The sequence below is a fragment of the Aethalodelphis obliquidens genome, unplaced genomic scaffold (assembly GCF_003676395.1).
Source record: "Aethalodelphis obliquidens isolate GAN/ISIS:26980383/991018 unplaced genomic scaffold, ASM367639v1 scaffold125, whole genome shotgun sequence".
Classification (NCBI taxonomy): Eukaryota; Metazoa; Chordata; class Mammalia; order Artiodactyla; family Delphinidae; genus Aethalodelphis; species Aethalodelphis obliquidens.
Window position 1 is genome coordinate 1549491 of NW_020838069.1, and position 26616 is coordinate 1576106.

The 26616-nt window shown below is 57.9% G+C and overlaps 2 protein-coding genes across 5 annotated transcripts; both read left to right on the forward strand.

Moving 5' to 3' along the window:
• Window positions 1-376: 376 nt before the first annotated feature.
• Window positions 377-6906, forward strand: GNAT1 (G protein subunit alpha transducin 1). Of its 4 annotated transcripts, XM_027098610.1 has the most exons (9): window positions 377-2162; window positions 3360-3402; window positions 3509-3650; window positions 3754-3911; window positions 3997-4125; window positions 4384-4513; window positions 4807-4960; window positions 5076-5267; window positions 5647-6906. In XM_027098610.1, the coding sequence occupies exons 1-8, from the start codon at window positions 2057-2059 to the stop codon at window positions 5264-5266; spliced, it is 1053 nt and encodes a 350-aa protein (XP_026954411.1). In that variant the 5' UTR covers window positions 377-2056; the 3' UTR covers window position 5267; window positions 5647-6906. The 4 variants fall into 4 exon arrangements, with proteins under 4 accessions (XP_026954411.1, XP_026954414.1, XP_026954412.1 ...); XM_027098613.1 differs by lacking the exon at window positions 5076-5267; XM_027098611.1 differs by lacking the exon at window positions 5076-5267 and having other exon boundaries at window positions 4245-4513; window positions 5647-5794.
• A 7074-nt stretch (window positions 6907-13980) lies between these two features.
• On the forward strand, window positions 13981-26501 carry SLC38A3 (solute carrier family 38 member 3). The gene is made up of 15 exons (XM_027098689.1): window positions 13981-20076; window positions 20167-20248; window positions 20422-20537; window positions 21110-21183; window positions 21266-21358; window positions 21438-21519; window positions 22614-22696; window positions 22779-22837; window positions 23005-23169; window positions 23251-23330; window positions 23603-23703; window positions 23932-24056; window positions 24153-24297; window positions 25238-25341; window positions 25430-26501. The coding sequence occupies exons 1-15, from the start codon at window positions 19976-19978 to the stop codon at window positions 25532-25534; spliced, it is 1515 nt and encodes a 504-aa protein (XP_026954490.1). The 5' UTR covers window positions 13981-19975; the 3' UTR covers window positions 25535-26501.
• The last annotated feature ends 115 nt before the right edge of the window (window positions 26502-26616 follow it).

Genomic DNA, 26616 nt, shown 5'->3' on the forward strand with positions numbered 1-26616 from the left:
TTTTTCGAGGTCCTGGATCATCTTCACTATCATTATTCTGAATTCTTTTTCTGGAAGGTTGCCTATCTCCACTTCATTTAGTTGTTTTTCTGGGCTTTTATCTTGTTCCTTCATCTGGTACAAAGTCCTCTGCCTTTTCATTTTGTCTATCTTTCTGTGAATGTAGTTTTCCTTCCACAGGCTACAGAATTGTAGTTCTTCTTCTGCTGTGCAAAAGCTTTTAAGTTTGATTAGGTCACCTTTGTTCATTTTTCCTTTTATTTCTATTCCTTTGGGAGACTGACCTGAGAAAATATTGGTACAATTTATGTCAGAATGTTTTGCCTATGTTCTATTCTAGGAGTTTTATGGTGTTATGTTTAAGTCTTTAAGCCATTTTGAGTTTATTTTTGTGTATAGTGTAAGGGTGTGTTCTAACTTCATTGATTTACATGCACCTGTCCAGCTTTCCCAACACTAGGGACAGTCTTCAATGCTCAGTATCTGGGGCCCTGGCACCCCAGGTCCGCAAGAGTTGAGTCCTAAGACAGCCAGGTTTCCGGGTAGTTCAGCCAGGAGGGGGCCTTGAGAGCCCAGGATTTGGGTCTTCTGATGGGACGTGGTAAATCTCCAGAGGCTGGAGCTCAACATTACATGCTCGGTTGAACCACTTCCACTCAGCAGCACGTCCTGTCCCATCTAAACCCCCACAGAGACCTCTGACCCCTAAACTGAGGCAGGTGTGCCCTGGAGATACCCCTAGGCAGGTCCCAGATTACCGACAGGGGACAGAAGAAGAGTGAGGCTCATCTGCTCCTCCCCTGGGAACACCAGACCTGCTTCAGGGCTCAGTTTTCCCATCTGATAACAGGCCTGCAAAACATTCCCTGGAAGAGCCTGGCCACCTCCGCAGGTCAGAGTGTTGCACCATGGGTACATGTAGACACAGGTGTGTGCACACATACAGGCAGACACATGCATAAATGTACATGTACACAGGCAAGTGCACACACATGCACATATACATGCACTTATACATTCATACACACACACACACACATTAACCCAGTTTAGCATAATAAAGTACACATACAAACACATCTGCACATGAAGAGAAATGCACAAAAGCACATCCATGCACATGCACACACGGTACACAAACAGGCAAACATAGACACACACATGCATTCACAAAGGCATAAAAATGCATACATAAACACACAAGTATACATAGACAAATGTGTCATGTCATTGCCTTGCTTGGTGCCAGTAAAGTATACAAGCACACACCCAGTACACGTAGCAGACCTGCACACCCACCCAAGTCCATTGGAATCATGGAGGCATGTAGAGGCCTTGACCAGGTCAGATGCAGACCTTGGTACAGGGCAAATGCAATGTCCACCTTTCCCTCTTGACTCCCTGCTGAGCATGGAGCCCTGGTTCAGAGTCACGAGCCCTTCTCAACTACGTCCTGCTGTGCGACCCTCTGAGCCTCCACTTCCTCATCAGTAAAATGATGTGGGTACCCATCCCCCAGGGCTGGTGTGAGCTAGGTAAGGAGCAATGCTAAGCCCTGTGCTGGGCAGGGGTCGGGTGCTCCTTGCATGCTTCTCCCTCTACTCTCTGCTGCCAGGCCTACCCCCCAATGCCCCCACCCTGGAACTTGAGGCCCTCTCCTCCCCTTTCTGAGCCTGGATCCTATGGAACATGTCTCCCTGCTCTGGAGCAGGGCTGGACTACCTCCAGGGTCTCTCCCAGAGGGTTTGGGGAGCAGCGTACAGGGGGTGCAGAGTCAGCAGTTGAGGGATTGGGGCCATGCCAGCCTGATTAGGGCGGCTGGGGGCTGAGCTGGATTCACCTGTCCTTGTCTCTGATTGGCTCTTGGGTACCAACAACCCCCCAAATCCTACTAAGCAGCCCCAACAGGGCCTTCACAGGTCTGTGGACAGCCAGTTGATTGCCAGTTCTGAGGTCAGAAGGGGAGGCCAGAGGCTGGCCTGAGCCTGGCTCTGGGGATCCCCTGCATCCAGAAGAGCCAACTGACCACCCTGTTCCTTCACCTCCTGCCGGCACCATGGGGGCTGGGGCCAGTGCTGAGGAGAAGCACTCAAGGGAGCTGGAAAAGAAGCTGAAAGAAGATGCCGAGAAGGATGCTCGAACCGTGAAACTGCTGCTTCTGGGTAAGGGGGTGGGCTGCGGCGAGGCCACTGCTACTAGTCAGAGGCCCAGGGGCAGGCAGGTGGCCCTTCTGTGAAGTAGGTGTGACTTGGGAAACAGAATGAGCCTGCAACCTGGCAGGAAACAGAGTGGGAGCCCTGGCCAAGCCTTGACAAGTGATGCCTTGGCTCCCTAAGGCTGGGTATCCCACAGAACCCCTCTTCAGAGGGCCCAGCCTCAGGCAACCTCCCCTCCCAAGAAGGGTGTACCAATCTCACTTTTGTAGAGATGTGTGTACGAGGCCTAGTTTTGCCCTGGCTGTGCTCCCTCAAACACCAGCCTTTGGCTTGATGGGCCTGCTGGGCAGGGCTCGGAAACCAGGGGCCTCCTTGGGAGCCCCACAACAAGGCTGCTCCCTTGGGAGGGAGAAGGTCACAGTCCTCCTGAGAGTGGGCAGCCTCTAGGACCACCCAGATCCACAGACAATGACCCTCAGTTTCCAGAGCTTTATTGTTGACAGACCTGCAGAACAGTTAAAGGGGGTAGGGGGTACTAAGGCCCAGCCGGGAATAGGTAAAGCCATGTCCTTGGTCCCATGGGTAGTGAAGGGAGATGGGGCTGATCTAGTACCCCAAGGCCACTTCCTCCCCGCAAGGGAAGAAGGAGCTGCTTTGAGAGGGCAGTGCAGACTCTACCCAGGCTCTCCAGGGTCCAGACAGACAGCTAGATGTGGGCAGAAGGACCAAGCCAGAGTACCCCAGGCAAGAGAGAGAGGCTAAGCCAGAAATCCCATTAACTGTGCCCAACACCCGCATGAGAACAGGCTCAGAGGGGCTGTTAGCTCTGTCCTCTCCCCCAGCAAAAGGTGCTAATTCCCTCTGAGCCTCTTGGAGACACTTCCTCCCACCACAGGTTAAAAGCAGGGGTTGACCTGGCTCAAATAATCCCATGCATGCAGTACCAGAATCTTCCACAAGGCGGAGCTCCAGGTTTCTTTATTTTTGTCCTCAGAATAATAAAACTGAAAATACCAGGGTCTTGAAGGCTCCTCAGCACAGTCGAGGTTGTCGATTCCCCTCGTCAGCCCCCTTCTGTCACTCCTGACGTTTATGTTTTGCCGCCAGGGCATCATGACCTGACTTTGGGGGTTGGGGGCAAAACAGGTGTGATAGAGGCGGCAGTGCGGTCAGCGCGTCTCTGAGGTAGGGTTTCCATTCCAGGTGCCGGTGAGTCCGGGAAGAGTACCATTGTCAAGCAGATGAAGTGAGTGCCCCTGCCCTACCCGAGGCCCCTGGGGGTGGGCACACGCACGAGGTCTGTCCTTCCCCACCTACCCAAGAGGTGCTGACCCGGCTCCCCACGGCTGCAGGATCATCCACCAGGATGGGTACTCGCTGGAAGAGTGCCTCGAGTTCATTGCCATCATATATGGCAACACGCTACAGTCCATCTTGGCCATCGTGCGCGCCATGACCACGCTCAATATCCAGTATGGAGACTCTGCGCGCCAGGTATGCCAAGAGACTAGCTGAACAGGGCTTCTGGAGACTCGAGGTGCGAGGCTGGGCCCAAGTCCATGGTCACCACCAACCACTCCCCTGCCCCCCACCCCAGGACGATGCCCGGAAGCTGATGCACATGGCGGACACCATCGAGGAGGGCACGATGCCTAAGGAGATGTCAGACATCATCCAGCGGCTGTGGAAGGACTCGGGTATCCAGGCCTGTTTCGATCGCGCCTCGGAATACCAGCTCAACGACTCTGCTGGCTAGTGAGAGCACAGGCGGGGCGCGGGGCGGGCGGGGCCCTGCCACGCCCCTCCACCCAACCCTACCCACACCCCGGATCTCCCGCAGCTACCTCTCGGACCTGGAGCGCCTGGTAACCCCGGGCTACGTGCCCACTGAACAGGACGTGCTGCGCTCGCGTGTCAAGACCACTGGTATCATTGAGACGCAGTTCTCCTTCAAGGACCTCAACTTCCGGTACGACCCCGCGCCCTAGCTCTAGCTCTCCGGGGGCCTGCCCGCAAGTTCACTGCCTGAGGCCTTGTCTGATCCCAGAGGCCCCATCCCTACGAGAGACCCTGCCCCTTCTTGGACAGCCCGCCCGCAGAAATGCCCGGCCCCTCCAGATGCCACTCCCATCTGGGTGCCTCCCAGCCAGCATTAGGAAACCAGGGGATGCCTGTGGGCACGTCCAGGGGACTCGATGCGCCGGCTCAGGTTCCCACGGCCCCGCAGGATGTTCGATGTGGGCGGGCAGCGCTCAGAACGCAAGAAGTGGATCCACTGCTTCGAGGGTGTGACCTGCATCATCTTCATCGCGGCTCTCAGCGCCTACGACATGGTGCTTGTGGAGGACGACGAAGTGGTGAGTGCTCCAGCAGGGCCTGAGCGTTTGAGCGGGGAGGAGGAGAGCGGAAAGCAGAGACAGCGCTGCGGGCGCGGGGAGCATCTGAGAGAGGACATTCGACCCAGAGCGGTCTGAAGGAGGAGATGAGGCAGCCTGCTGCCCTGCTTAGGGGGGCGAACGGGGAGACGGTCTTGGAGCTGTCTGGGCAGGGAGGCCCCGGAGCCCAGAGAGCAGGGGTCTGCCCGCCGGCTGCAGCCGGGTGGGGGCGGCGGCCGCAGTCCCCGGTGCCCGACAGCTTCTGCCCTCCTCAGAACCGCATGCACGAGAGCCTGCACCTATTCAACAGTATCTGCAACCACCGCTACTTCGCCACCACGTCCATCGTGCTCTTCCTCAACAAGAAGGACGTCTTCTCGGAGAAGATAAAAAAGGCGCACCTCAGCATCTGCTTTCCGGACTACAATGGTGAGAACCTCGGCACGCCGCCAGGCGGCGTCGCAAACCCACGATCTCGGCCTGCGCTCCTCCCGCCGCGGGGAGGATTTGCTACCGGGAGTGAGAGCTCCCCCTTCCTCGCCAGGGCCCAACACATATGAGGACGCGGGCAATTACATCAAGGTGCAATTCCTCGAGCTCAACATGAGACGCGACGTGAAGGAGATCTATTCCCACATGACGTGCGCCACCGACACACAGAACGTCAAGTTTGTCTTCGACGCTGTCACCGACATTATCATCAAGGAGAACCTCAAAGACTGCGGCCTCTTCTGAGGTGGCTCCTCGCGCGCAGGCCGGGATGCTCCCCTGTCGTGCCTCTTGGTCTCAATACCCCAAGCCCCTTCCCCTGCTCCCCATCCCACCTCTCGACTGCAGGCCCCTCCCCAGCTCTCCAGATCCACTCCACTGCCTGCCCTCTGGCCCCCAACTTCCAGACCCTATTGCTTCCAGGCCCCACCCTGACTCCTCAGGCTCCACCCCATGGCCACAGGCCCCTCCCCTGGCTCACAAGCCCCACCCACTCAAGCTCTTTTGACCCCGCCCCAACCCCCCAGGTGTCACTGCTTCCAAGCCCACCTCCACCTGTCTCTCAGTCTAAACCCAATTATTTGGGCGCTTAGGAATGTTGACTCTGTTCCTTTTTCTCTTCACAGGTGCCTGGACTCATGCATTCCTGAGACCCTGTAGCCCTTGCTGCCTTGTAGCCCCAATCCGCATGACCCCTACCAGCCCCCCAGGACTCCTGGGCCCCAGCCTGTGGCCTCACCAGCCACAGATTCAAAACCCTAAGCCCTGCTAACCTTGAGGGACTTACCCTCCCCCATGGCTCCCAGGATTCCCTGGTCTCCCAGAGTCCGGTGCCCCCAGCCACCCCAGCACTGCCCTTCATGGCCTGGCTGCACTGGCCTCCAGGACCCACCACAGCCAGCCCCAGCTAGGAGCAAGCAGTACTTGGGGCAGCTACAGCTCACGGTGACTCAGCAGTACCCCACTGACCAATCTCCTGCTGCTCTCCTGCCGCAGGAGGCCCGTGATTCACCTGGTGGGTCTGGGTTCAGCAAACAGCCCTCCCTCCCAGAGTTTCATGAAGGGCAGGGGGGCAGGAAGGGAACCCTCCTCCAAGCAGGCCTGCTGCTTACCATCAGCCCATTCTAGCCTTACCACCTCCATGTGACAAGTCTGACACCCATCTGCCCAGTGGCCAGTGACTGCCCCACCCGGCAGCTTTAGGGGTCCAAAGTCCAAGCCAGCTCTGGCCTGTGAAACTCATACATAGACGAATTAGTGAGTGGGGGCAAGCCTGGGAGCTCCTGGTGCCAGGAAGAGACTCAAGCTGGACCCTTCCCCACATATCCTAACCCCTTCCCCCACAGGCTCTGCCCCCTCCATGCTTGGACACTGTATTCATGTCCTACTTACTTACACACCCACAGTACTCCAGGCCAGTCTGTTGAGGGAGGGTGCTGTTGACACCAGCTGTGGCCAATGGCTGAACTGTCCTAAGGGGTGGCTGGGAGCAGAGTCCGGCTCCCATCGATCAGCCCCAGGCAGGGGATTTGGGACAGGAAGGAGGCCCAGATTGTGCCCAGAGGGGTCTGCCTCAGGTAGGGTCATAAGCAAACCCAGGTGACCCTCTTGTCCCTGCCAGCAGCTTCTCTCATCCTTCCCATTCAGGGCCCATTCCCTGGTGGGAAAAACTGAGATCCATGCCTGAACCATCAGTGACAAAGGCATCCATGTCCCCACACCCCTGCTCCCTACTTCCTCATCAAGCACCAAGTCCTCGCTGATGCCCGTGGGCTGGGGCCTGTGCTGTAGTCGAGGGCAAGGAGCATCCGTCTAACAAGGCCAGGGCATAATTTGCACTCCCTTCAGCTAGATACACAGACTCAGCAATAAATCTTTGCATCAGGCCCCAGCTGTCCTTTCTTGGGGGGAGGGGGAGAGTGTTAATGATCATGAGTCATGCAAATTTATTAAGTGCCCAGTGCTGGGCTGGACGTGAGTGGGAAGGTGGTCCCTTCCAGGGAGAAGCACCTGACCTAACATGGCAGGGGGCACTCTTGGGGGCATGGGATCAATTTGGGGTCTTGAGAGGGGTTGAGAGGGGGAAAGGAGCCGTGGGAAATGTTCACAAGGACGATGTTGGATCAAGAGGGGGTTGTGAGGTGGAAGCTCATTCTGGCAGGGACTGTAGTGTGTATAAGGCCCAGGAACATGGGCTGGTGGACCACAGGAGTTCAGTGGAACAGGAGCAGGGAAGGGGAGACGGGGTGGGGAGACTGGGCAGGTGCCAAACGCCAGCCTAAGGGCCTGTGCTTCCTCCAGAAGATGATGGGTCCAGGAAGCCCTTGAAGCTAGAACATAATTGTAGGGCTGGGATTAGGGTGAGGCAAATGAGGCACTCACCTCAGGTATTAAGATTTAAGGTGATGCCAAAAAAATCAGTAATCAAGATAAATATTAATGCAATACTTTCAAAAATCAAAATTACTGCCAAAAAATCCATAATGAACAGAATATCAAAATTTTAAATAAAGACAAGATCCAAGAGAACCCTGCAGAGCCATATTGGACCCTGAAGCAAAAGGAAAAATGTCCACTCCTATATATGTTTTTATGTATTTTTAAAGGTTAATTTTTTTTTTACAGAACATTAAAGTAGTTGAAAAAACATCAAACAAATTGTAAGTAGGTATATTAAAACTCACAATATTACTTTAATATTAAATATTTTATTTATACCTAAAACAGAATTTATACTTTTATTTTCTTGGCTTTAATGGAAATAAAATCGTCAATGATATTTTCCAAATCTGTTTCTGGAAAAAATAATCATTAAAATTTTTCATAAAAACATGTATATAGGGGCACATATTTTTCCTGGGGGCTGGGCATGGGGGAGGAGAGGAGTGGGGCTGGGAGGGTCCATGAGGAAGAGACTTACGTCATTACCCCGCGGAGCCAGGATCTGCAAGGAGTGGGACTCACTGACAAGGGTCTGGATCTGTGTAGTGACCAAGTGCATGTGATGCCCCCACCAAGCTGGGACTGCACAGGAGTGTTGAGGGGACTGAGTTTTCTGGACCTGTGGCCACTTGGGGGAGAGGTCCAGGAGTCAGACAGATACTTGGGGCTGGGCAGAAGGCAGCATGTGGGCAGCATCCTCAATGTTCAGGTGGAAGTGGCACTGTGAGCCTGTGCGGGGCTAGAAGGGGAGAGTGAGGGTGCCCAGGCCTGAGCATGGGGTGGAGGGGAGGGACGCTGGATGGGTTAGAGAGCCCAGGACACATGGGCAGCCACAATGGTGTTGCTTAGAGTCCTGAGGGGAGGATGAGGCTCAGGCCAGTGGTTCAGGACCTCACTGGGTGGTTTTGGGCCTGGCTGAGCTGGGCTGCTCATCCCTGCTAAGGACCCTCTGCCCAAACAATTTACTGGAGTGAGGTGGGGCAGGGGAGAGTGATGGCGGGATTTGTGGGGAGGGGCAAGGCGGAAGACAGAAGGCTTTGAGAAGCTGGCAGTGGCAGGCTTGAGACAGAGGAAGCTGCGGGAGAGGTGGGTTAATGGGGTCTTCCTCATGGCCACCTTGTCTCGGAACGAAGGTAATGAGCTCCCCAGCCTTCCTAGGCAAGGGACAGAGAGGAGGCCAAACACCATGCAGGGCCTGGACCCCACGCTCCAGGTTCTGACCCTAGGGACTGGGATTCTGAACCAATATTCTTGGATCCCATGGACTGAGGACACTGCCTGGCCTCAAGCTGCCCTGTTCATGGCCAGCAAGTATGGGGGCTGGGGGTCGAGTCTCCTGGCCTGAAGCCTCCTCAGCCCCGCTTACCCCACCTGTGTAATTGCACCCTTACGAGCAGGATCAATGGGTGCCTAATGCCTGATTCACAGTCCAAGGCCAAGGATCAGAGGGAGCTGGCACAGAGTCGGCACAGTGTCCACACCGTGGTCTTGTAGGCAGGGGGCATTTACTGTGGGCACCTCCAGCCTCCACCATCCCTGCCTGACCTCAACCTCAAGGTGCCCCTGGGGGCCTTCCCAGCCTTCGACTCTGGCTCTGGCGGGACTAACCTGGCCCAGCCACGGAACAGAGATTAGACAGGCCTGGCGAACCGTTAATGCTGCTGACGTCAGGGCCCGGTCGGGTGGCTACTGGGTGGGGGCTTGGGCCCTCCCCACGGGCAGTAGCACGGCCCACGTGACCTGGGCACATTAAGCCGCTTCAGTGGCCAGAGAAGCTGGGTGCCAGAGCTCAGGGGAGAGAGGGGGGCCCTCCGGGACTGTGGGGGCAGGCTCCAGCCTAGAGGTCACCAGCTCTGTGGACTCAGGCCAGGGGAGAATCAGAGAGGTGGGTTTGCCTACGGATGCCCTCTATACTTCCACAACCCCACACCCCTGCTAGTGCCCGGAGAGGAGCCTCCCAGACACCAGGATGGGCAGAGTATATTCAGGAGCTATGGGTGTGGGTCCTCAAGCCTGAGGTATGGAGGTGAGAACCACCCTCACCTGTGAGGCCTTGAAAGCTCCAACATGACTCCAGGCCAAGGGTCCCGCCCCTGCACACAGCCCTCCGCCTATCAGTGCCAATCCCACATGCACTCAAGGTTCCCTGTGGCCAAGCTGTCCCTTCCATCCTCAGTACCCTCTCTTCCCCACCCTGGCATGTGCCTTTCTTCCCCTTGGCAGAGCCAAGCCCACGGATTGCTTCTCCATCAGGCTTTTCCTGATCCGCACACTCTAACCTGGCAGGAGCTTTCCTGTCTAGAGGGCCCACGCAGAGCGCTTGGAGACACCGAGCCTGGGGCTGTGTGGTGGGGCGGCAAGAGCAGCCGCAGTCAGGGTAGGATGAGCTGGCTCTTCCAGGGGCTCAGGCATGGTTCTCAGAGGCGATCTTTCATTTGGGTATTGAGGGACAAGTGAGAGTTTGCCAAGGAGGTGGGACAGGATGGGGAACCAGGAGGGCAGAGGCACAGGGAGGTGAAGGCTGGCATGTTCTTGGAACAGCCGGGCAGTGGGGGAGGTGAAGAGGCCAGCTGGGTGTGAGGCAGGTGCTTGCAGGGCGTCCGAGGAATCAGTGGATACAGATGCTAGGCTCTGGGGAGGACTGGGTTGGACATGAAGATGGGGCCTCACTGTAAAAGAGGGTCTTGGGACACTGTGTAGATGGTGTGCCAGGGGAGGTGCTGGTGTGGTGAGAGGGGGCTGCCTAACTGGAGGCTAAAGAGGGAGGAACAGAGCAAAGGGCTGCCAGGACCCTGGAAGGAGAGTCTGAGTGATTCTAGGATCCTGTTCTGTCTCATATCTCTGACAGTTTCTTGGGCCTGTGTCTCAGATTCTGGAGATGGGGGAGTGGAGGTAGGGGACTGGGCCGAAGGTTGAGATAAAGCTCCCCCCCTTCCACTCCAGGTGGCTGCCCCCAGCACAGCAGCTGCGTAGATAGACATTCCCTTCAGCCTCTGGGAGAAGATGCCTGGTACCTCTCAGAGCCCCATAATGGCTGCCAACTGTCCAGCCACCTCAGGCTGGGCTGGGAGATTTGGCAGGTGGTGGGAAAGGCCTCTGAGCTGTGCTTGCCCTGGCTGGGGCCCGGGCCTAGCATCAACAATCGGGCAGCCCCTCCCCCAGCCTGGCCACAACTGGCCTGGCCCAGGGACCCCACCTCACACCACCCTCAGGGCTCCCACAGCAGCCCAGCCCAGCTGGTCTGGGTTGAGGACCCCAACACCCACATGCTGGGTGACCTTGAAGCCAGGCCTGGCTCCTCAGGAACTGCCAATAGGAGCACCCAGCCCTTTGCAAATGGCTTCTGTGAGCATCCAGGGTGTCTGGAGTTGGGAGGTGGGGGGCAGATCTGAGACCCTGGTCAACACCTCTCCTATCTGACTCTGTCCCACAGGCAGTCCTCAAGCCCCTTCAAAGGGTGAGAATCTTAGGGTCTCTCATGACCAAAGTAAGCTGTGATCTGGGATTACACCAGCCCCAGATCAAGGGGTAGAGCCAGTCCCTTCCTATTTTTCAGCCATCAGCAGGGAGGGAGCTTAGATGGTTTGAGGTTTTCAAGGATTGCCACCATCCCAATGCCTTTCTCTTTAGTCCTCCCATCCCCTGGTTCTCCCAGCCAAAGCTGAGTCCCCTTGGCTCACAGCTTCCCCTTAACCCACTGCCTTCAGGCCATGGGAAAAGCCAGAGCCATTTCCTTGTGACGCAGAGGGAAACTGAGGTACGCTAGGGCTTGGCTGCGGGGGTGCTGTGAGTCGGGCGGAAGGGAATCCTGGAGTCCTGACTCCCAGCCCAGGACAGGGAAGGGGTGAGGCCTGTCCTCTGAGGGCATTCTCCCCAATACCAGGGAGGGGGGCAGACATGACACAGAGACATCCAGCTTGACTAGGAACAGCAGAGGCCATGGATTAATCGGATCAGAGCCAGTGGCTGAGAAGCAAGGGACACAGCTGTTCTGCAAACACCCCCCCCAGCTCACCCCCAAGGTCAAGGCCTCCCCCAGCTCCCTGCTGGTTGCTCCTGGGCTGGTGGGCCTTAACACCCACCACACACCTCTGAGCACTAAGGCCTTGGGTGGGAAGCAGGCAGGGGTGGGATAGGAGCCCTCAGCCAGGTAGGGTCACCCTAAAACCCCTTCCCCTGAGGCACAAAGTCCCAGGCCCCACTTCCCATGGGCAGACACAGCTGTCTCCTACTCTTTATTTTTGTTTTTGTTTTTGTTTGCGGTACGCGGGCCTCTCACTGTTGTGGTCTCTCCCATTGCAGAGCACAGGCTCCAGACGTGCAGGCTCAGTGGCCATGGCTCACGGGCCCAGCCACTCCGCGGCATGTGGGATCTTCCCGGACCGGGGCACGAACCCGTGTCCCCTGCATCGGCAGGCGGACTCTCAACCACTGCGCCACCAGGGAAGCCCCTCTCCTACTCTTTAGAAATAAGGAAATGGGGGCATGGCCAGGGAGATCCAGACAAGGCTCAGCGTGAGCCAAGACTCCAAGACTTGCTTCCCGCACCCTCTGCCCACCCCCGCCCCGTCCTCACTGCCCCTACCCTTGTCTACCCTCAATCTTTTCTGAGTATCTGGGGTGAAGACAGAATTGATGCAGGGAGCCCCTGTCCTCACCCTATCCCACCTCTGCTTGGGAAGGGTGAGGCAGGCAGAAAAGACATCTTGTGCCTAAGTGATGTTAAAGTCCCCCATTCAAGGCATCCTTCGCTGAGATTAAGCATGGCCCTGTTCCCATTCCTCTTAGCGGAAGAGCCCCTTCTGGCTTGAGGGAAGTGAGGGCAGAGCATTTCAGGGCTTAGGGGGCGCTCAGAGACCTCAGAGAGAATCTGCTTTGGACTAAAGCATTCCCCCAACAAGATTCAACTGAGCCCCTCCCGCAGCAGCTGCTCTCCTAAGGCTCCTTAGCGCTCAGGCTGCCCCTTTGCTCCAGGCCAGTGGAGGGCCCCCGCCTCTCCTCAGACCTGCCCCTCCTCCTGCTGGCCGCGGGGGATTGGCGGGCCAGGGGCGGGCCGGGGGCGGGGCCGAGCGCCCTTCATCCCCTGCCGCTGCGCTCAGCCGGGAGGAGAGCGGACAGCACCGGCCCGAGCTGAGCATCGCGCGTCCTCACCCGCGAGGCCAGGTACTGCTGGGGGCGCCGACCCCCCGTCCAGGGGCACCGAGCGGGCGGAGCCCTACTGTCCACTTTCGCGTCCGGAGCTGGGCTCTGGGCAGGTCCCCTCGCCCGCCCTGGCTCCGGGCAGGCGCCCCAGCCTCCGGGGAGCCAAAGCCCCGAGCGCTCCAGGCGCAGGTCTGGGGACCCGCCAGCTCCCAGCTTGAGCTAGTGTCCTGGGAGGAGCACCTCGTGGTCTTGGGGCCTCTCGCAGGGCCGGGCGGGATAGCAGGAGGTCGGCAGCACCCAGGGCTGGGGTCACAGGACGCCTTGTTGGGGGCTAGGGTGGCACGCGATGGGTTTCCCGAGGCACGGTCCAAGGGCGCGAGCTCGAGAGGGCCCGGAGGGGGGCCTAAGAGGGCCGGGAGCAGGCCCTGGAGCGCTGCCCCGACGGGCGCCTGACAAGCAAATCGGCCCGCTGGCACGCCGGGCGTCAGGGTATATTTATCCCGCTGCGTTAGGCAGGGGCTTGAGGGCAGATCGGGCCAGGCTGCCTGAGGGGCCGCGTGGCACATGTTGGTCCCAGAGTCCGTGCCATTTGCAGCCAGGCCAGCGGGCATGGCGGGCATAGGGCGAGCGTGGCTCCCTGGATTGAGGGCGAGGCTCGGTCTGAGCTCCTAGAGCTGACAGTGCGTTCAGGGGCGGAGGGAAAGGACCGGGACTAGGTTTGCAGGAGCCCGCCCCCACCCGATTGGCCCCTTCGATTGGCCACAGCGAGTGCGTGCGTTTGTTTACACCCGGGGAGGGGGAGGCCAGGGGCGGGGCCTGTGGGAATCCATCCTTTCCCCCCCACAGTAACCTGAGCCCTGAGCCCAGGTGTAGGCTTTGGGACAGGTCTGGGGAGACTAAGTCAAAGGTCCTTGCCCCGTGGGAGCCACCTCGACCCAGGCCCATCCTTCTTTCAGCCTGCCAGTCCTGTCCTTCCTTCCATGACTGCCTTCAGCCACTGTGCTGGACCTGAAAGGGGCCCTTCCTCTCTAGTACACAGTCTGGCATGGGGGCTCACTTCCTTCTGGAAAGGAAGCAAATGCCTCAGAGGTTCTCAGTCTGGAGCATAGCAAGCTGGAGAGATCCAAGGACAGGTCCATTTTGAGAGGGGGAGGTTCTGCACAAACATGGAAGGCTTCCTGCAGGAAGCACCAAAGGTGGGAAAAATCAGGGGTGGATGAGGCCAGGCCTGGCACATCCCTAAGAGGGCTGGAATGCTGGGATCAGTAATGAGAATCTCGGACTCCTTGAGGTTGAGGGCTGGGGGCTGTGTCTCTGGGGAGGGTGGGAGTGTACATCTCAGAACTTTGTTCTGCCTGGGCCCATAGAGCCACTGTCCTCACTGGCTTCCCAAGCCACCCTTTGTTCTGTACTGGTTCTTTGGGCCCATGTCACAAACATCCCCCCCATCCAGGCTTCAGGTGGCAAGAGCATGAGAGCTGGTTGCTCCTGTCCTAGTGCCTGCTGCCCTAGCAAGTAGCCTTAGAGCCCTGGAAAAGTGGAGAAACTGAGGTGCAACAGGACAAGCTGGGTGGTTCATGGTCTCTGGGTGGGGGGCAGGGAAGGTTTTTGAGCTGAACTGAGTGCACCCTGAAAGTCTGGGCTGGGCAGGGTGCAGGCACTCAGTCTGAGGGGGAAAATGTTTTGGGGGAGTGGTTGGCTACAAGAGAGGTACAGTTTTGGCATCTGTGTGCACAGAAAACTGGGACGGGATGTGCAGTCTATACCATAATAGGATAGGGGCACTGCAGGAGGATGTTCCAGTGCAGACATGGCTGGGGAGCCAGGCGCCACTTGGAGCAGGTGAAATGGGGTGGAGGCTTGCCAAAGACCTTGAACCCATTCTATTTATTTAATATTTACTGAGTACCTACTGTGTGCCTGTGCACACTCAATCTGGTGGATGGAGGGCTGGACTTTGGATAAGACAGATGCATGGTGGGGGCGCTCTAGAGGACCAGGCAGGGCTTCTGGGGGCCGAAGGGAAGGACCAGCTGCTGGGCAGGAGGGGCTTTCCGGCCAGCGGCCTGGGGTGGCTTGGATTTGAATTTCCGCTCTGCGGGCCACGTCCTGTACACAGCCTCTCAGCCAGCACGTCTGCACACGTGCATGGCTGCTGAGGATGGGGGTCACTTCAACTGACTGTCCTCTCCGTATACCTTTCCTATTGTGTGGGTAGACAAGCCATGGGTGCTGGACTAGGGGGCTCTGAGCTTTCCAGCTGGGCCTGGCCTGTGGCCCCAGTGGGCTCAGTCCCACCCTCTGGATGTCTGCACCTGGCTAATGGGAGCATAACCTGCCCTCGTAGGAACCTGGAAATGCTGTGGCATCCCTGCAGTGCTCACTGGGCCTGCTGCCCCCTCACCTGGGCCTCTGGCTCCCTCTACTTCTTGCACCTTCTGGGATGCTCTGTCTTGTCTTGCTATCTCTCTGTCTCTTTCTCCATCTGGCTATCTCTAAATGGTTGGCCATCTCTGTCGATCTGTCTCTCACTTATCTGGTTGTCTGTCTCCCTGTCTGAATGTCTATCCACCCATCTCTCTGTGTATTCTTCTCTATTTGTGTCCCTCTAGATCCGTCTGCATTTCTTTATCTCCCCGTGCCTGTCTCTTGGTCTGGATCAGTATGCATGGACACAGATATCATGTGTGTGTGTTTTCTCTCCTTGTCTCTCTCTGCCCTCCCTCTGACTCTCTCTGCTTCTTCCTGACATTGGATGGCGCCTCTCCTCTGGGCTGACCTTGCCTTCTGCCCCCCCATCGGGGTCTCCAGTGAGTCCTGAGCTGCCCCAGGCCCCCACTCCAGCTTTCTTTGGGGCCAGAAGTCCGGCTGTCCAAATATTTGGCCGCCTCCAGGGGATTCCGAGTCAGCAGGGAGGAGGATGGGCTGGCTGGCTCGGGGTCTCCCCTGCCCCTGGGGGGGCCACAGGCACGTGATGTCCTGTCCTTTGCCTCAGCTGAGCCTCGGGCTGCACGTCCTTCTCAGCAGGCTGGCAGTGGGGGGCGGGGGGCTGCTGCTGGCTCTGGCCCAGTCTTGAGGCAAGAGGTTCCGACTGCAGCTTCCACTGGGGGCAATCTGAGCAAGGAGGGTCCAGGGGTGCGCAGAAGGGGAGGCCTAGGTGTCTGGGGATAGGCCCAATGCTAAGCGTCTGTTAGGTTTAGAAAATGTACCCTGTCACAGGAAAGTCCATCTTCCGGCCCCAGCTGGGGCCCTCAGATCCTCCTAGACACTTCCGGATACCCGGAACACAGAAGCACCAGGCCAGAGAGCTAGGGGATGAGGGGCTGGTGTGGCCAACACATCAGTGCTCTGCACCATTTGCCTTCCCCTCCTGCATGCTACCCCCTCAGTACCAGCCGTATGTTGGCCACACACTAGCCACTTACTCGGTGTTGTTGGCAATGGGGGAGTAGTGGATGGAAGATTGGATCTGCTGATGTCAAAATCTGGAGTTGTGGGTCTGGTGGAGGGGCAAGGGGTTTGTTTTAGTATCCTCCCGCGTTCCGAACACCCGCCCACACACCCTGTCCCTAGACCCCTGACCTCAGCAATCAGCTCCACACCAATCTCTGTGGCTCTGCCTTGAGAACATACAATCCAGGTGTGTCTGTTGAATCCAGTTTCCCTGTTAACTGATAGCTTGTCCGAGGGGGGTGTTATCCTTCTGAAACCTGGAGAAGCGGGTGGGCAAAGGGGCTCTAGGGAGGGACACCTTCTCTCAGCTAATGAGGGGAGTGGTAAGTAAGGACTGGTGAACTAGAACTGGGGGCAGCCCTCATCCGTGGGCCCCCAGGGATGACCACAGTGGACCCTTAAGCCAGGCCAGCCGCCTCTCACCTGAGATCTGAGCTAAGGTGAGGGCTGCCCAGGCACAAGGAGCCTAGGGGCCATGGCAGCAAGCTCTGTGGGGTCTGTGCCTCCACCAGCACATGTGGCTACAGACCGAGGGAAGAAGGACAGTGTGACTGACTCCCTGTAGTTAGCCTGCTACTGCAGACCCACTCACGTCCCTGATCACTGGGGAGGAAAGTCGGGCTCAGAGCCCTGGTGGCTCCAAGGCCCTGGATGTGGGGACAGAGAGGTGAGCTTCCCATAGCAGCTGACACAAGCAGTGGCCCCACGGTGGCCTGGATTCCTGGATCTCGAAATCTTTAATTAGCCAAACTCAACGCCTGTCGAGGAGGTGTGCCTGACGAATTCTCACCCTGTGATGTTTGCGTGGGCGGGCATTACCTGCTATGCTATCCCCATGGCTTCTGCACACCCCCCCCCCCTTATCTCTCCACAGAGCAAACAGGCCCCAGGGCAGTGGCCTGGACCATCGATTTACTGCCTGAACCAATGCTACACCCATGACAGATGCCATTCTGATGATCTGCCCAAGGTCGCAGTGATCTCCCCACCCAAGAGCCTGACCCCTCTCTGGGAGCCTGTGGTCTGCTCTGGGAGCGAAGTCCTCAGGGAGGCTTCTCACTCTGTCCCCACCTTTGGTCAAACCTCACAGAACCCCCGGAAGACAGGAAGACACTGAGGTCCTGAGTGGGGAATACTTTGTCCATGGTCACATGGTGAGGCAGGGCCAGGTCAGGCCTCAGATCCAGAGTGTCCACTCTGGGCTTTTCCCACAGTTGGTCAGAATCTGCTGGCAGCTTTCCTCAGGCAGGGGCTATCCCCTGAGTCTACTCCGATACCCGATGCAAAGGAGCCTGGCAGGCGGCAGGCCTGAGAGACAGGAACTGTCAAAAATGGGCTGCCAGCCTCAGGAAATGCCTGGAGGTCCACATGTCAGGCCAGTACTAATCTCTACCCTGGCCCCCCAGCCCTTAGCCTTGCCCTAACTGAAGTACAGATTCCTTGACCTTGACTTCAAGGCCCTTTCAGGCTTGTCTATAGCCACGGAACCTTCATTCTATCCTCACAGCCTGCCTTATACCATACCTCAGGGCCTTTGCCCATGCTGTGCACTCTGCTTGAGATACTCTTGCTTGTTTCCACATCCTGGGGGCTCCTGCTGGAATTTCAGAACTGGCTCCCTCACCTCCTCCTCCAGGAAGCCTTCCTTGATGCCCCTCTCTCTTCTTTTTTGAGTCCCAGCACTATGTGGCTTGGTTAAAAGCCACACTATGTGCTGGGGTTCCCCTGCAGGAGCCATAGGGTGGGGGATGTCTGTGTGGGTTTTGTCCCTTCCAGACTGGAAGCCACTTGAAGAGGAGTATTCCATGTCCTCTCTGGGATCTCAGGCCAGCCTGAGACCCAGCAGTGACTGGTCATGAGTAATAGGCAGGACCTGAAGGTCTAGGCCCAGGTCCTGCTTGAGGGGATGGGGAGCCTGGAGCCAGGGCCTCAGGCACTTTGGCCATGACCATGCCATGGGCTGTGGTCTCCCTGGAGGCATTGCCTGGCTACTAGGGAATATTAAGGCAGAGAAAGTGCTTTGTCCAGGCTGCTGACTCAGCACACTCGGAGGGCCTGTCCAAGCCTGCCCCGGGCGGAAGGCCAGGCAAGGGCAACCCCAGCTGAGAGCCAGGGGGCACTCTGGAGTGACTCTGGAGACCAGGTGCTGGTATCCTTGGAGGGGTGCTGTTGGTGAGGCTCAGGGCAGGGGCATGAAGAAGACAGGCTTACCTTAGGGACTCTGGTCCAGGGGAAGAGGGCGTTAGAAGAGATGCTCAAATTGTCATGATCCTATGTGGACAGGCTGGAGGAGAGAAGGGTTCAGATGCCAGCATCAGAGGAAGGAGAGGTAGGTTGAGGGGTCCAAGGGTGCCAGGTATGGGGTACTCAGGACTGAGGTACCTAGGATCTGAACTCTGGCTTGGGGCTGCCTGGGGCCATTGCAGGGAGGTCCTCTGGTCAGTTCTGTGTGGCTGCTGCCTCCAGAACACCAGGGCCTGTGGCCTGAGGCCCGAGTCCTGAGCCTAGCCTCCCCTACCCACCCTGCCCTGAATGCTGAGTTTGAGACCCCTGGTGCTCCAGCTTCAGGAGCAGACCTGAGACCCTCAGGATCTGGAGTGGGGATGGGGGATTTGGGGCAGGATTCAGGGTTCCCAAGTGGAGGGGGTGCCATGACATCAAGACTAGCCTCTGGCTGACCTGCCTGGCAGTGCTGCCCCCTCCCTGGTCTCCACTCTGGCCTCAAATCTCCTGCTGGCCTATCTGGCCTTCAGGATGTCCTTATAGATCCTGGGGACACGATGCCCAGGTACCTTCTGGGCATGGGCTAGGTGGCTCCCAGCGCCAGTGATGGGCGAGGGGCTAGCGAGTTGTCTGGGCAGTGGGCAGAGTTGGGCCTGGGGAGGAGGGGAGCTGATCCCTTTGGGGTCCAGCAGAGCAGGGAAGACTGATCCAGTGGTCCAGGCCCGTCTACAGCTGGCCAAGGTTCTGAGTTCCTGACCTGGGGCTCCAGGAAGTGGGGAGTCTCCTCAAAGTGTGGGTACCTAAGGGTGGGGGGTTCCCCAGCAGGGGAGGAGAGGCTTGAAAGAGAACATGGCCCTGAGGCCAGAGCTGTGTGGAGGGTGAGGCCTGTGTGGCCCAAAGAACTGGGCCCCAAGGCACCCATTTCCTGGAAGGCCCCTGAGGGCCCTTTGCAGCCAAGCGGGCAGGGTCCAGGTGTCCAGCCACCCAGCACCGCCTTAGGCCTCCTGGCTCCGGGGGGGTAGCCTCTGCGCCTGCCGTTCCCAGCGCCAGCTCTCAGCCCACAGAGGGACCTTTGTTCTGGCTGCCAGCAAAGCCCGCCGGGTGGCTGGGAACAGGGCCCACAGCCCTCGCCCTCTCCCGAGGCCTCCAGCCATCGGGCAGCGCCATTCTAGGTTGGCTAGGAGGCCCCTGGCACACAGGGCACAGGAAACTGTCTCCCAGTATTAATATCAGGGAGGGGCAATCAGTCCAGGACCCATCCCCAGAGTGGGGTCTGGTGGCCTGGGACTCAGCCTCCTGGGGTCCTGACACCACTGGGCTCTGAACTTAGGTCATCCAACTGAGCTTTACTTCACAGATGGTGAAACTGAGGCCCCAAGGGCTTGCCTGGGTCGGTATGTATATGTGGCAGGGGAGTGCTAGGTACTGGCTGAGGTGTCACCTCAGAATGTCCTGGAGAACTCAGGTATCTGAGCTCTGCCCCTCAATGGCAGGTTCCAGGGTGGCAGCAGGCAGAGCTGCATGAACATGTATGTCCTCAGTGAACTTCTGGGAGGTGTGCTACAGCTGCACACTTCCTGTGGGAGTCTGGGCTGTGAGCCCAAGGAGCGGGGATAACCAGGGGGACTGCCTGCTCTGTAGACTTCTGACCGCGTCAGTGTGAGAGCCAGTGTTCCTGGTGGTGGTCCCTGAGCCATGGAGGCACCTCTGCAGACGGAGATGGTAGAGTTGGTACCCAACGGCAAACACTTGGAGGGGCTACTCCCTGTCGCCACCCCCATGGCTGGCAACCAGAGGTGAGCGAGGGACTCATTCATGGCTTAGGGCAGGGCAGGGTGCAGGGCAAGGGGCTGGAGCTGAGCTGCCTGGCTGGTCTGTGCCTGCAGGGTCGAGGGCCCTGGACGGATCTGTGTTGAGGGTGAAGGCTTCCTACCAAAAAGTCCCAGCAAGGAGCCACACTTCACTGATGTGAGCAGGGGTGGCCATCAGGGGCTCGGGGGCACCCCTGGGAGCTTGAGGGCAGTAATGAGGTGCTATGGGGCAGCGATGGGAGGCCAAGGGATGGTGTGAGGGAATGCTGATTTACCCTCCACAACTTACTAACTCATCCCACCCCTCCCGTCTCACTCTGGTGCCTGCAGTTCGAGGGGAAGACATCATTCGGGATGTCAGTGTTCAACCTCAGTAACGCCATCATGGGCAGTGGTATCCTGGGGCTCGCCTACGCCATGGCCAATACGGGCATCATCCTTTTCCTGTGAGTGCCCTCAGCGAACCTTCTAAAGATAGGAGCCCTAAACAGGCCACCGATCCTGACCTCCCAGGACCTGCCAGTTTCCTGTCACAAGACCCAGGCTGCAGTGGGTGGGCACTTACACTCAACCCAAACCACAGCTGAAAAAAACAGCCGTGGCCAGACAAATATACCTCATTTCCCAGTAAACCCGCTGAGATGACAACACGGGGCCAGCCTAACAGGACTGAGTCTGTCCTACCACATTTACACATGATGGATAAACCCCATGGCCAGGCCTTCTGTGGGTACACGTGTCCTTACCTCAGAGCTCTGCCCTGCAGCCTAAATGGAAAACATGTTTCTTCCAAGATCTCAAGGGGAGGTGGTGCTCAGAGGGTCCCTTCTGGGTCATGGCCACCCTGGGTCAGCCCAGGTGATGTTCACCACCCCTGGGGCCTGCTGAGTTTGCATCCACACATGTTGGGGGTCCAGACACCTGGGTCACAGACCCCGCACACCCAGGCCTCCCGGAGCTCATTGCCCCCTGCCTGCCAGAGGAGCCCCAGCGACCTCTTTTCGTCCACCTTCCCCAGGTTCCTGTTGACGGCCGTCGCCTTGCTCTCCAGCTACTCCATCCACCTGCTACTCAAGTCCTCAGGGATCGTGGGTGAGCCCCAAACCTGGCCTGTAGCAGGGAGGAGTGGGCTGAGGAGAGCACTCCTGACTGTCCTGATTCCCTGTCCCCACAGGCATCCGTGCCTATGAGCAGCTGGGCTACCGTGCCTTTGGGACCCCAGGAAAGCTGGCGGCAGCCCTGGCCATTGCGCTGCAGAACATCGGAGGTGAGGCTGATGGGCAGGTGATGGACGGTGGACAGGCTGAAGCCTGGCTGGTTTGGCTGACCTGCCTCTCTCCCCCCAGCCATGTCCAGCTACCTGTACATCATCAAGTCCGAGCTGCCCCTTGTCATACAGACCTTCCTGAACCTGGAGGAGCGGACCTCGTGAGCCCCAGGGTGGGGCGGGGCTGGGTGAGGGTGGGAGGCCCTAGTCTAACCCTCTATGTCCACCACTAGCAGAGCCCAGGCTGGGCTAGTGGGAGAGACAAGACAGGGTGGAGGTGGGGCGCAGAGAGCTGCCGGCAGAGCTACCATTCTGTGCACACTTGTTTATGAAGCACCTTGGGGAAGACTCCCAGGAGGGCCATGTGGGGCAGGGGGTAGTCTGAGGCTGAGAAAGCCGGCCCGCCTAGCCGTGGACCCAGCCTGTGAGCACAGAGCACCTGAGAACCTCTGGCTTAGCTCTAAGCTCCTGCTATTTCTGACCGTGGCTTGGGTGTTAGCCTCCCCACCACCTCGCCCCAACCAAGAAATTAAGCCTACAGTGTCCCAGTTGCCTATCATCAGTTTAGCCAGTTCTCATGGCATAAGCATGTTCTGTGGGTAGGAGCAGAGAAGATAGCCAGGCCCTGCCCTTGACAATACAGCCCCGGCAAGCAGAAAGGCTGCATGGCTGCAAGTAGCTCTGGGAGGAGGGAAACAGCCAGGATTCTGCCGCCAGGCCCTGGGGGCCTTTCCCAAGGAGTTGGCCTTTGGGTTTGCCCTTGAAGGAAGGTCTCATTCCTCATCCCTTTAGCTCCCTGTGTCCACTGTCCATTGAGGGCGTGGGGCAGGATGATGCAGGATGCAGATGCTGGGGGGAACCACAAGGAGCTCAGGTGGTTGGCAAGTCCCTGAGACCCCCATGGAAAATGCCTCAGACCCAGGTCCTTTCATCCCACCCACCCCCTCGGGCCCCTTGGGGCCACTCCATGGGGAGGATGGACCCAGACCTGTGTGTCCTAGGAAAAACAACCACAGTGACTGTAATTGTAATGGTTACCAAGCAGGAGCTGAGTGTATTAGTCCTCACCTTGTCCAGGAGAGTGTTGGGAGTGGGCCCATTTTGCAGATGGGGAAAGGGAGGCTCAGAGCTGTGGACAAGTATTCTTCAGAGATCACTCAGTGGCACCACGGGTAACCCCGGCTGGGGGTCAGGCGGCCCCATCACCCGAGGCTGAGTGGACTCTAATATCGGCTCCCCACTCCCATCCCTGCAGGGACTGGTACATGAATGGAAACTACCTGGTGATCCTGGTCTCTGTCATCGTCATTCTGCCTCTGGCACTGATGCGGCAGCTTGGTGAGTGTGGCAGGGCCAGGGCCTTAGAGGGATGCATGGGAGGGGACCTTTGGTCTCACCACCCCCCTCCCCAACTTTACAGGCTACCTAGGCTACTCCAGTGGCTTCTCTCTCAGCTGCATGGTGTTCTTCCTAATTGCAGTGAGTGACCCCCCCCCCACGCTGGTCGAGGGAGGGGGGCAGGTCTTTCTGGGAAGCCTGGGTCAGAAGGCAGCTCCTCCAGTCCTGATCTAGATGTGGCTTCACAGTGACTCCACAGGCAGCCTAGCCTGGCCCTGATACCCTCATCCTTCCCTGCCCCCACCTAGGTCATCTACAAAAAGTTCCACGTGCCCTGCCCGCTGTCCCCCAGTTTAGCCAACGTGACAGGCAACTTCAGCCTCGTGGAGGTCATCAAGGAGGAGGCGGGGCTGCAGGTTGAGACGGAGGCCGCAGCCTTCTGCACCCCGAGCTACTTCACCCTCAACACACAGGTTGCAACAGACCAGGGAGGGGGCAGTGGGCCTGGTGAGAGTGTCAGGGGCTGTTCTGACACAGAATCCCTGTTTTGCCAGACGGCGTACACGATCCCCATCATGGCTTTCGCCTTTGTCTGCCACCCTGAGGTGCTGCCCATCTATACAGAGCTCAAGGAGTAGGTATCCGTGGCTGGGAGAGGGGGAGGGGGCTGCCTTGAGTTGGTCAGGGGAGAATGGATGTGGTCCTAAAGGGAGGAAAGAGTGACAGGAGCCAAGTCATTTTATCCAAGGTCTCCATGGCTGCCACAAGGGGCGACCGGGGGCAAGAAGGAGGCTCCCTCAGCTACCAGATGGTGAGGGTGTGGTGCCAGAGAGAGACCCCAGGACACATGGGGGTTTCCCAATGTGGCCCAGCTTGGCACCAATCCCCTCCCCTGCTGCCCCATAGCCCCTCCAAGAGGAAGATGCAGCACATCTCCAACCTGTCCATCGCCGTCATGTATGTCATGTACTTCCTGGCCGCCCTCTTCGGCTACCTCACCTTCTACGGTATGGCTGGACCGTGGGGGCAGAGGCAGAGGCCAGGCTGGGGGGCAAGGGGCTGGCCAGTGGCCATGGCACCCTGCATACTATAGGCGTTCATTAGGTCTGTGATGCCTAACTGTGCCCTGCAGCTGTGGAGGTGTGTTGCCACTCCTCATTGTCAGGGTCAACCCAGGCTCAGAGCCCAACCCCATCCCTGGACCTCCTGCTGACCACCCTCCCTGCCTGCCACAGACAGGGTGGAGTCGGAGCTGCTGCACACCTACAGCAAGGTGGACCCGTTTGATGTGCTGATCCTGTGTGTGCGCGTGGCCGTGCTGACGGCAGTCACACTCACAGTGCCAATTGTTCTGTTTCCGGTGAGCCAATGTGCAAGTGGCCAGGTGGTCAGACCACTGGCGGGGTGGGACTGATGGGGCTGACAGATTGATGACTCTCCCCACCCTGCTTCCCAGGTGCGCCGCGCCCTCCAGCAGATGCTGTTTCAGGACCGCGAGTTCAGCTGGTTGCGGCACGTGCTCATTGCTGTTGGCCTGCTCACTTGTATCAACCTGCTGGTCATCTTTGCCCCCAACATCCTGGGCATCTTCGGGGTCATCGGTAAGGGTCTGGCCCTGCTGTGAATGGAGACAGGGTACTGCCCCAGAGAACTTCCCTTCTGCAAATGCTGGCAGATTCCTAAGCTCGTACCCTACGTTTAAGTGATGGCTGCTGGCCATGTGCACAGCTTGGCGTCCCATCTGAGATTTGTTCTTAAGGCTCTCCTAATCCATTTTGAGGGCTCAGAGCCACCGAGTCAGTTACCCTTGCTGGGGGTGCTGGAGGATGGAATGGAGCCCAAGCGTCCAGGGGCCTTCACTAAGGATCTCATTGGCTCTTGTCCCCACCTCACATATGAGGAAGTTTAGAGTGATTAAGGGAGAGCCATATAGCTGTTAAGTGGAGAGCCTTGACTGGGCCCCAGGATCATGGGACTATAGGTTTAGGGTTCTGTCCAACTGTCTCAGTTGGGGCTCTGAGTGGGAAGATCAAACAATTCTGAGACGTCTTTGGGGTGACCCAACTCAGGAGACTGACTCCGCAACCCAGCTCTGCAAGGACCAACACACAGACCTGGGGGCTGAGTATCATTGATATCACTGACAGGACTCTTGGTTCTGTACGTCTGAAAGCCGACTCAAAATGAATTATACAGAAAGTAATGTATTGGCTCAATTAATGGAAAAGCCTTCAGGAATAGCTATACCCAGGGGCCCAGTATCCTCAAACTTCATCTCTGTCTCTTGGTCTGCCTCTTCTCTTTGCCAGCTTCATTCACTGACAGAGTTTTCTGACACCAAAGGCACTAGCCTTCTATCCTGGTAGACAGAGAACAAGGGGAGGGGCTGATGGGCTCTCCAGAATCAGACAGAGCTCTCGAGTGGAGTCTCGAGACAAGACTCCCTCATCAAGGAATGTTTGATCTCATTAAAGGGTCCACCCTGAACCTTAGCCAATAGGTAGACGTGAGCCAGTGGTGGCCATGCCTTATTCTTTGCAGGTGCCACATCTGCCCCATGCCTCATCTTCATCTTCCCTGCCATCTTCTACTTTCGCATCATGCCCACAGAGAAGGAACCTGCAAGATCTACCCCCAAAATCCTGGTGCGAAGGGCCTGGGGGTTGGTGTGCTAGTGTGGGGATGAGGGGGCTGCCCTGACCTCAGACCTGACCCTGACTTCTGACCCCACAGGCCCTTTGTTTTGCTGCCCTTGGCCTCTTGCTGATGACCATGAGCTTGAGCTTCATCATTATTGACTGGATCTCGGGGACCAGTCGGCATGGAGGAAGCCACTAGGATGACCCCCATCCTGTTCTGTCTACTTGTCCTCCTACCCCTGCCCAGACTCTTCAGCCCCTGCTCCCATCCAGTGGCCAGTTGGAGGGGGAAGAGAAAGACGTGGTGAACACTATGGCATTTGGCCCTGCCCCATGTCCTCTCTGTCGAAGTTTTTGTTAGAGCCAGGACCAAGGCCCTTGGGCCACTACCCTGCTGAGCTCCTGGCCTACAGGAGCTTCCTGAGCTGGGAGCAAGGTGGGGCTGTACCCCTGCTCCCTTCCTGCTGCCTCAGGTCCCACCCAAGCCCCTTATTCTCTTTGCACAGGTGCATAGACTGAGGCCCAGCAGCTGCCCCCTAAGGTCGCATAGCCTGTAGGGGCACAAAGAGCTGAATTAGGCCTGCAGTCATCCCGCCACCTTGCTCCTGGGCCATGGTCTGCACCCTGGGGCTTCATCTCCCTCAGCCTGCTTGCCTTTCCTCCTTCTGTCACCTAGGCCCCTTTCGTGGGCTCAGGCCCTTGGATAACCTGGTCCTCTTTCCCATCCCCTCCACCGGGAGCAGAACCCCCTCACCCTATGCTTGAGGGTGAGGCTGGTGTGGACACCCCAAGGGGCCCCTTTCCTGGTCTTTCACCAGTCCTGGGGAGGCTGGGACTCCCCCCACCCCAAGCCCAGGCCATAGCTCACATTCCACTGCTGGGAGAAGAAAGAAGCTGAGGCCCAGAACGTGTCTGCCCCTGGGAGCCAGAGACCCCAAGGGCCAATCTGGGGCAGGGATGGAGAGTCTGGCAGCCCCCTTTTATAAATATTATACATAAGACCAGCTGTGCTTTATATTCTTGATCTCCATGGTCCCTGGGTTCCTGGAAAGTGGTGTGGGAGCCGGGACATGGATGGTGATGGAAGCCTGCCCTGCCTTTTTCCCTGGGATAAGGGTGGGGACAGGGTGAGTCCCCTACTCCACCCCGACCCTGCCTCCCAAACCAGCCAGTGGTGTGCTGAGACCCAGCTCTGGGCCTGGGCCAGGCTCAGCACAGACCTGCTTTCTCACGGGGTGAGGTGGGGAGGAATTAATGAGGCCCCAGGAAATGGGACAGAGA

What these genes read in the sequence shown, in the direction of transcription:
- SLC38A3 (XM_027098689.1), top strand. Translation starts at nt 19,976, where the DNA reads ATGGAGGCACCTCTGCAGACGGAGATGGTAGAGTTGGTACCCAACGGC. An exon ending in TGCGCTGCAGAACATCGGAG is followed by an intron (nt 21,359 to 21,437) that starts GTGAGGCTGATG and finishes CTCTCCCCCCAG; the next exon opens with CCATGTCCAGCTACCTGTAC. An exon ending in CGGCTACCTCACCTTCTACG is followed by an intron (nt 23,704 to 23,931) that starts GTATGGCTGGAC and finishes TGCCTGCCACAG; the next exon opens with ACAGGGTGGAGTCGGAGCTG.
- GNAT1 (XM_027098610.1), top strand. Translation starts at nt 2,057, where the DNA reads ATGGGGGCTGGGGCCAGTGCTGAGGAGAAGCACTCAAGGGAGCTGGAA. An exon ending in CGTGAAACTGCTGCTTCTGG is followed by an intron (nt 2,163 to 3,359) that starts GTAAGGGGGTGG and finishes TTTCCATTCCAG; the next exon opens with GTGCCGGTGAGTCCGGGAAG. An exon ending in ATGGAGACTCTGCGCGCCAG is followed by an intron (nt 3,651 to 3,753) that starts GTATGCCAAGAG and finishes CCCCCACCCCAG; the next exon opens with GACGATGCCCGGAAGCTGAT.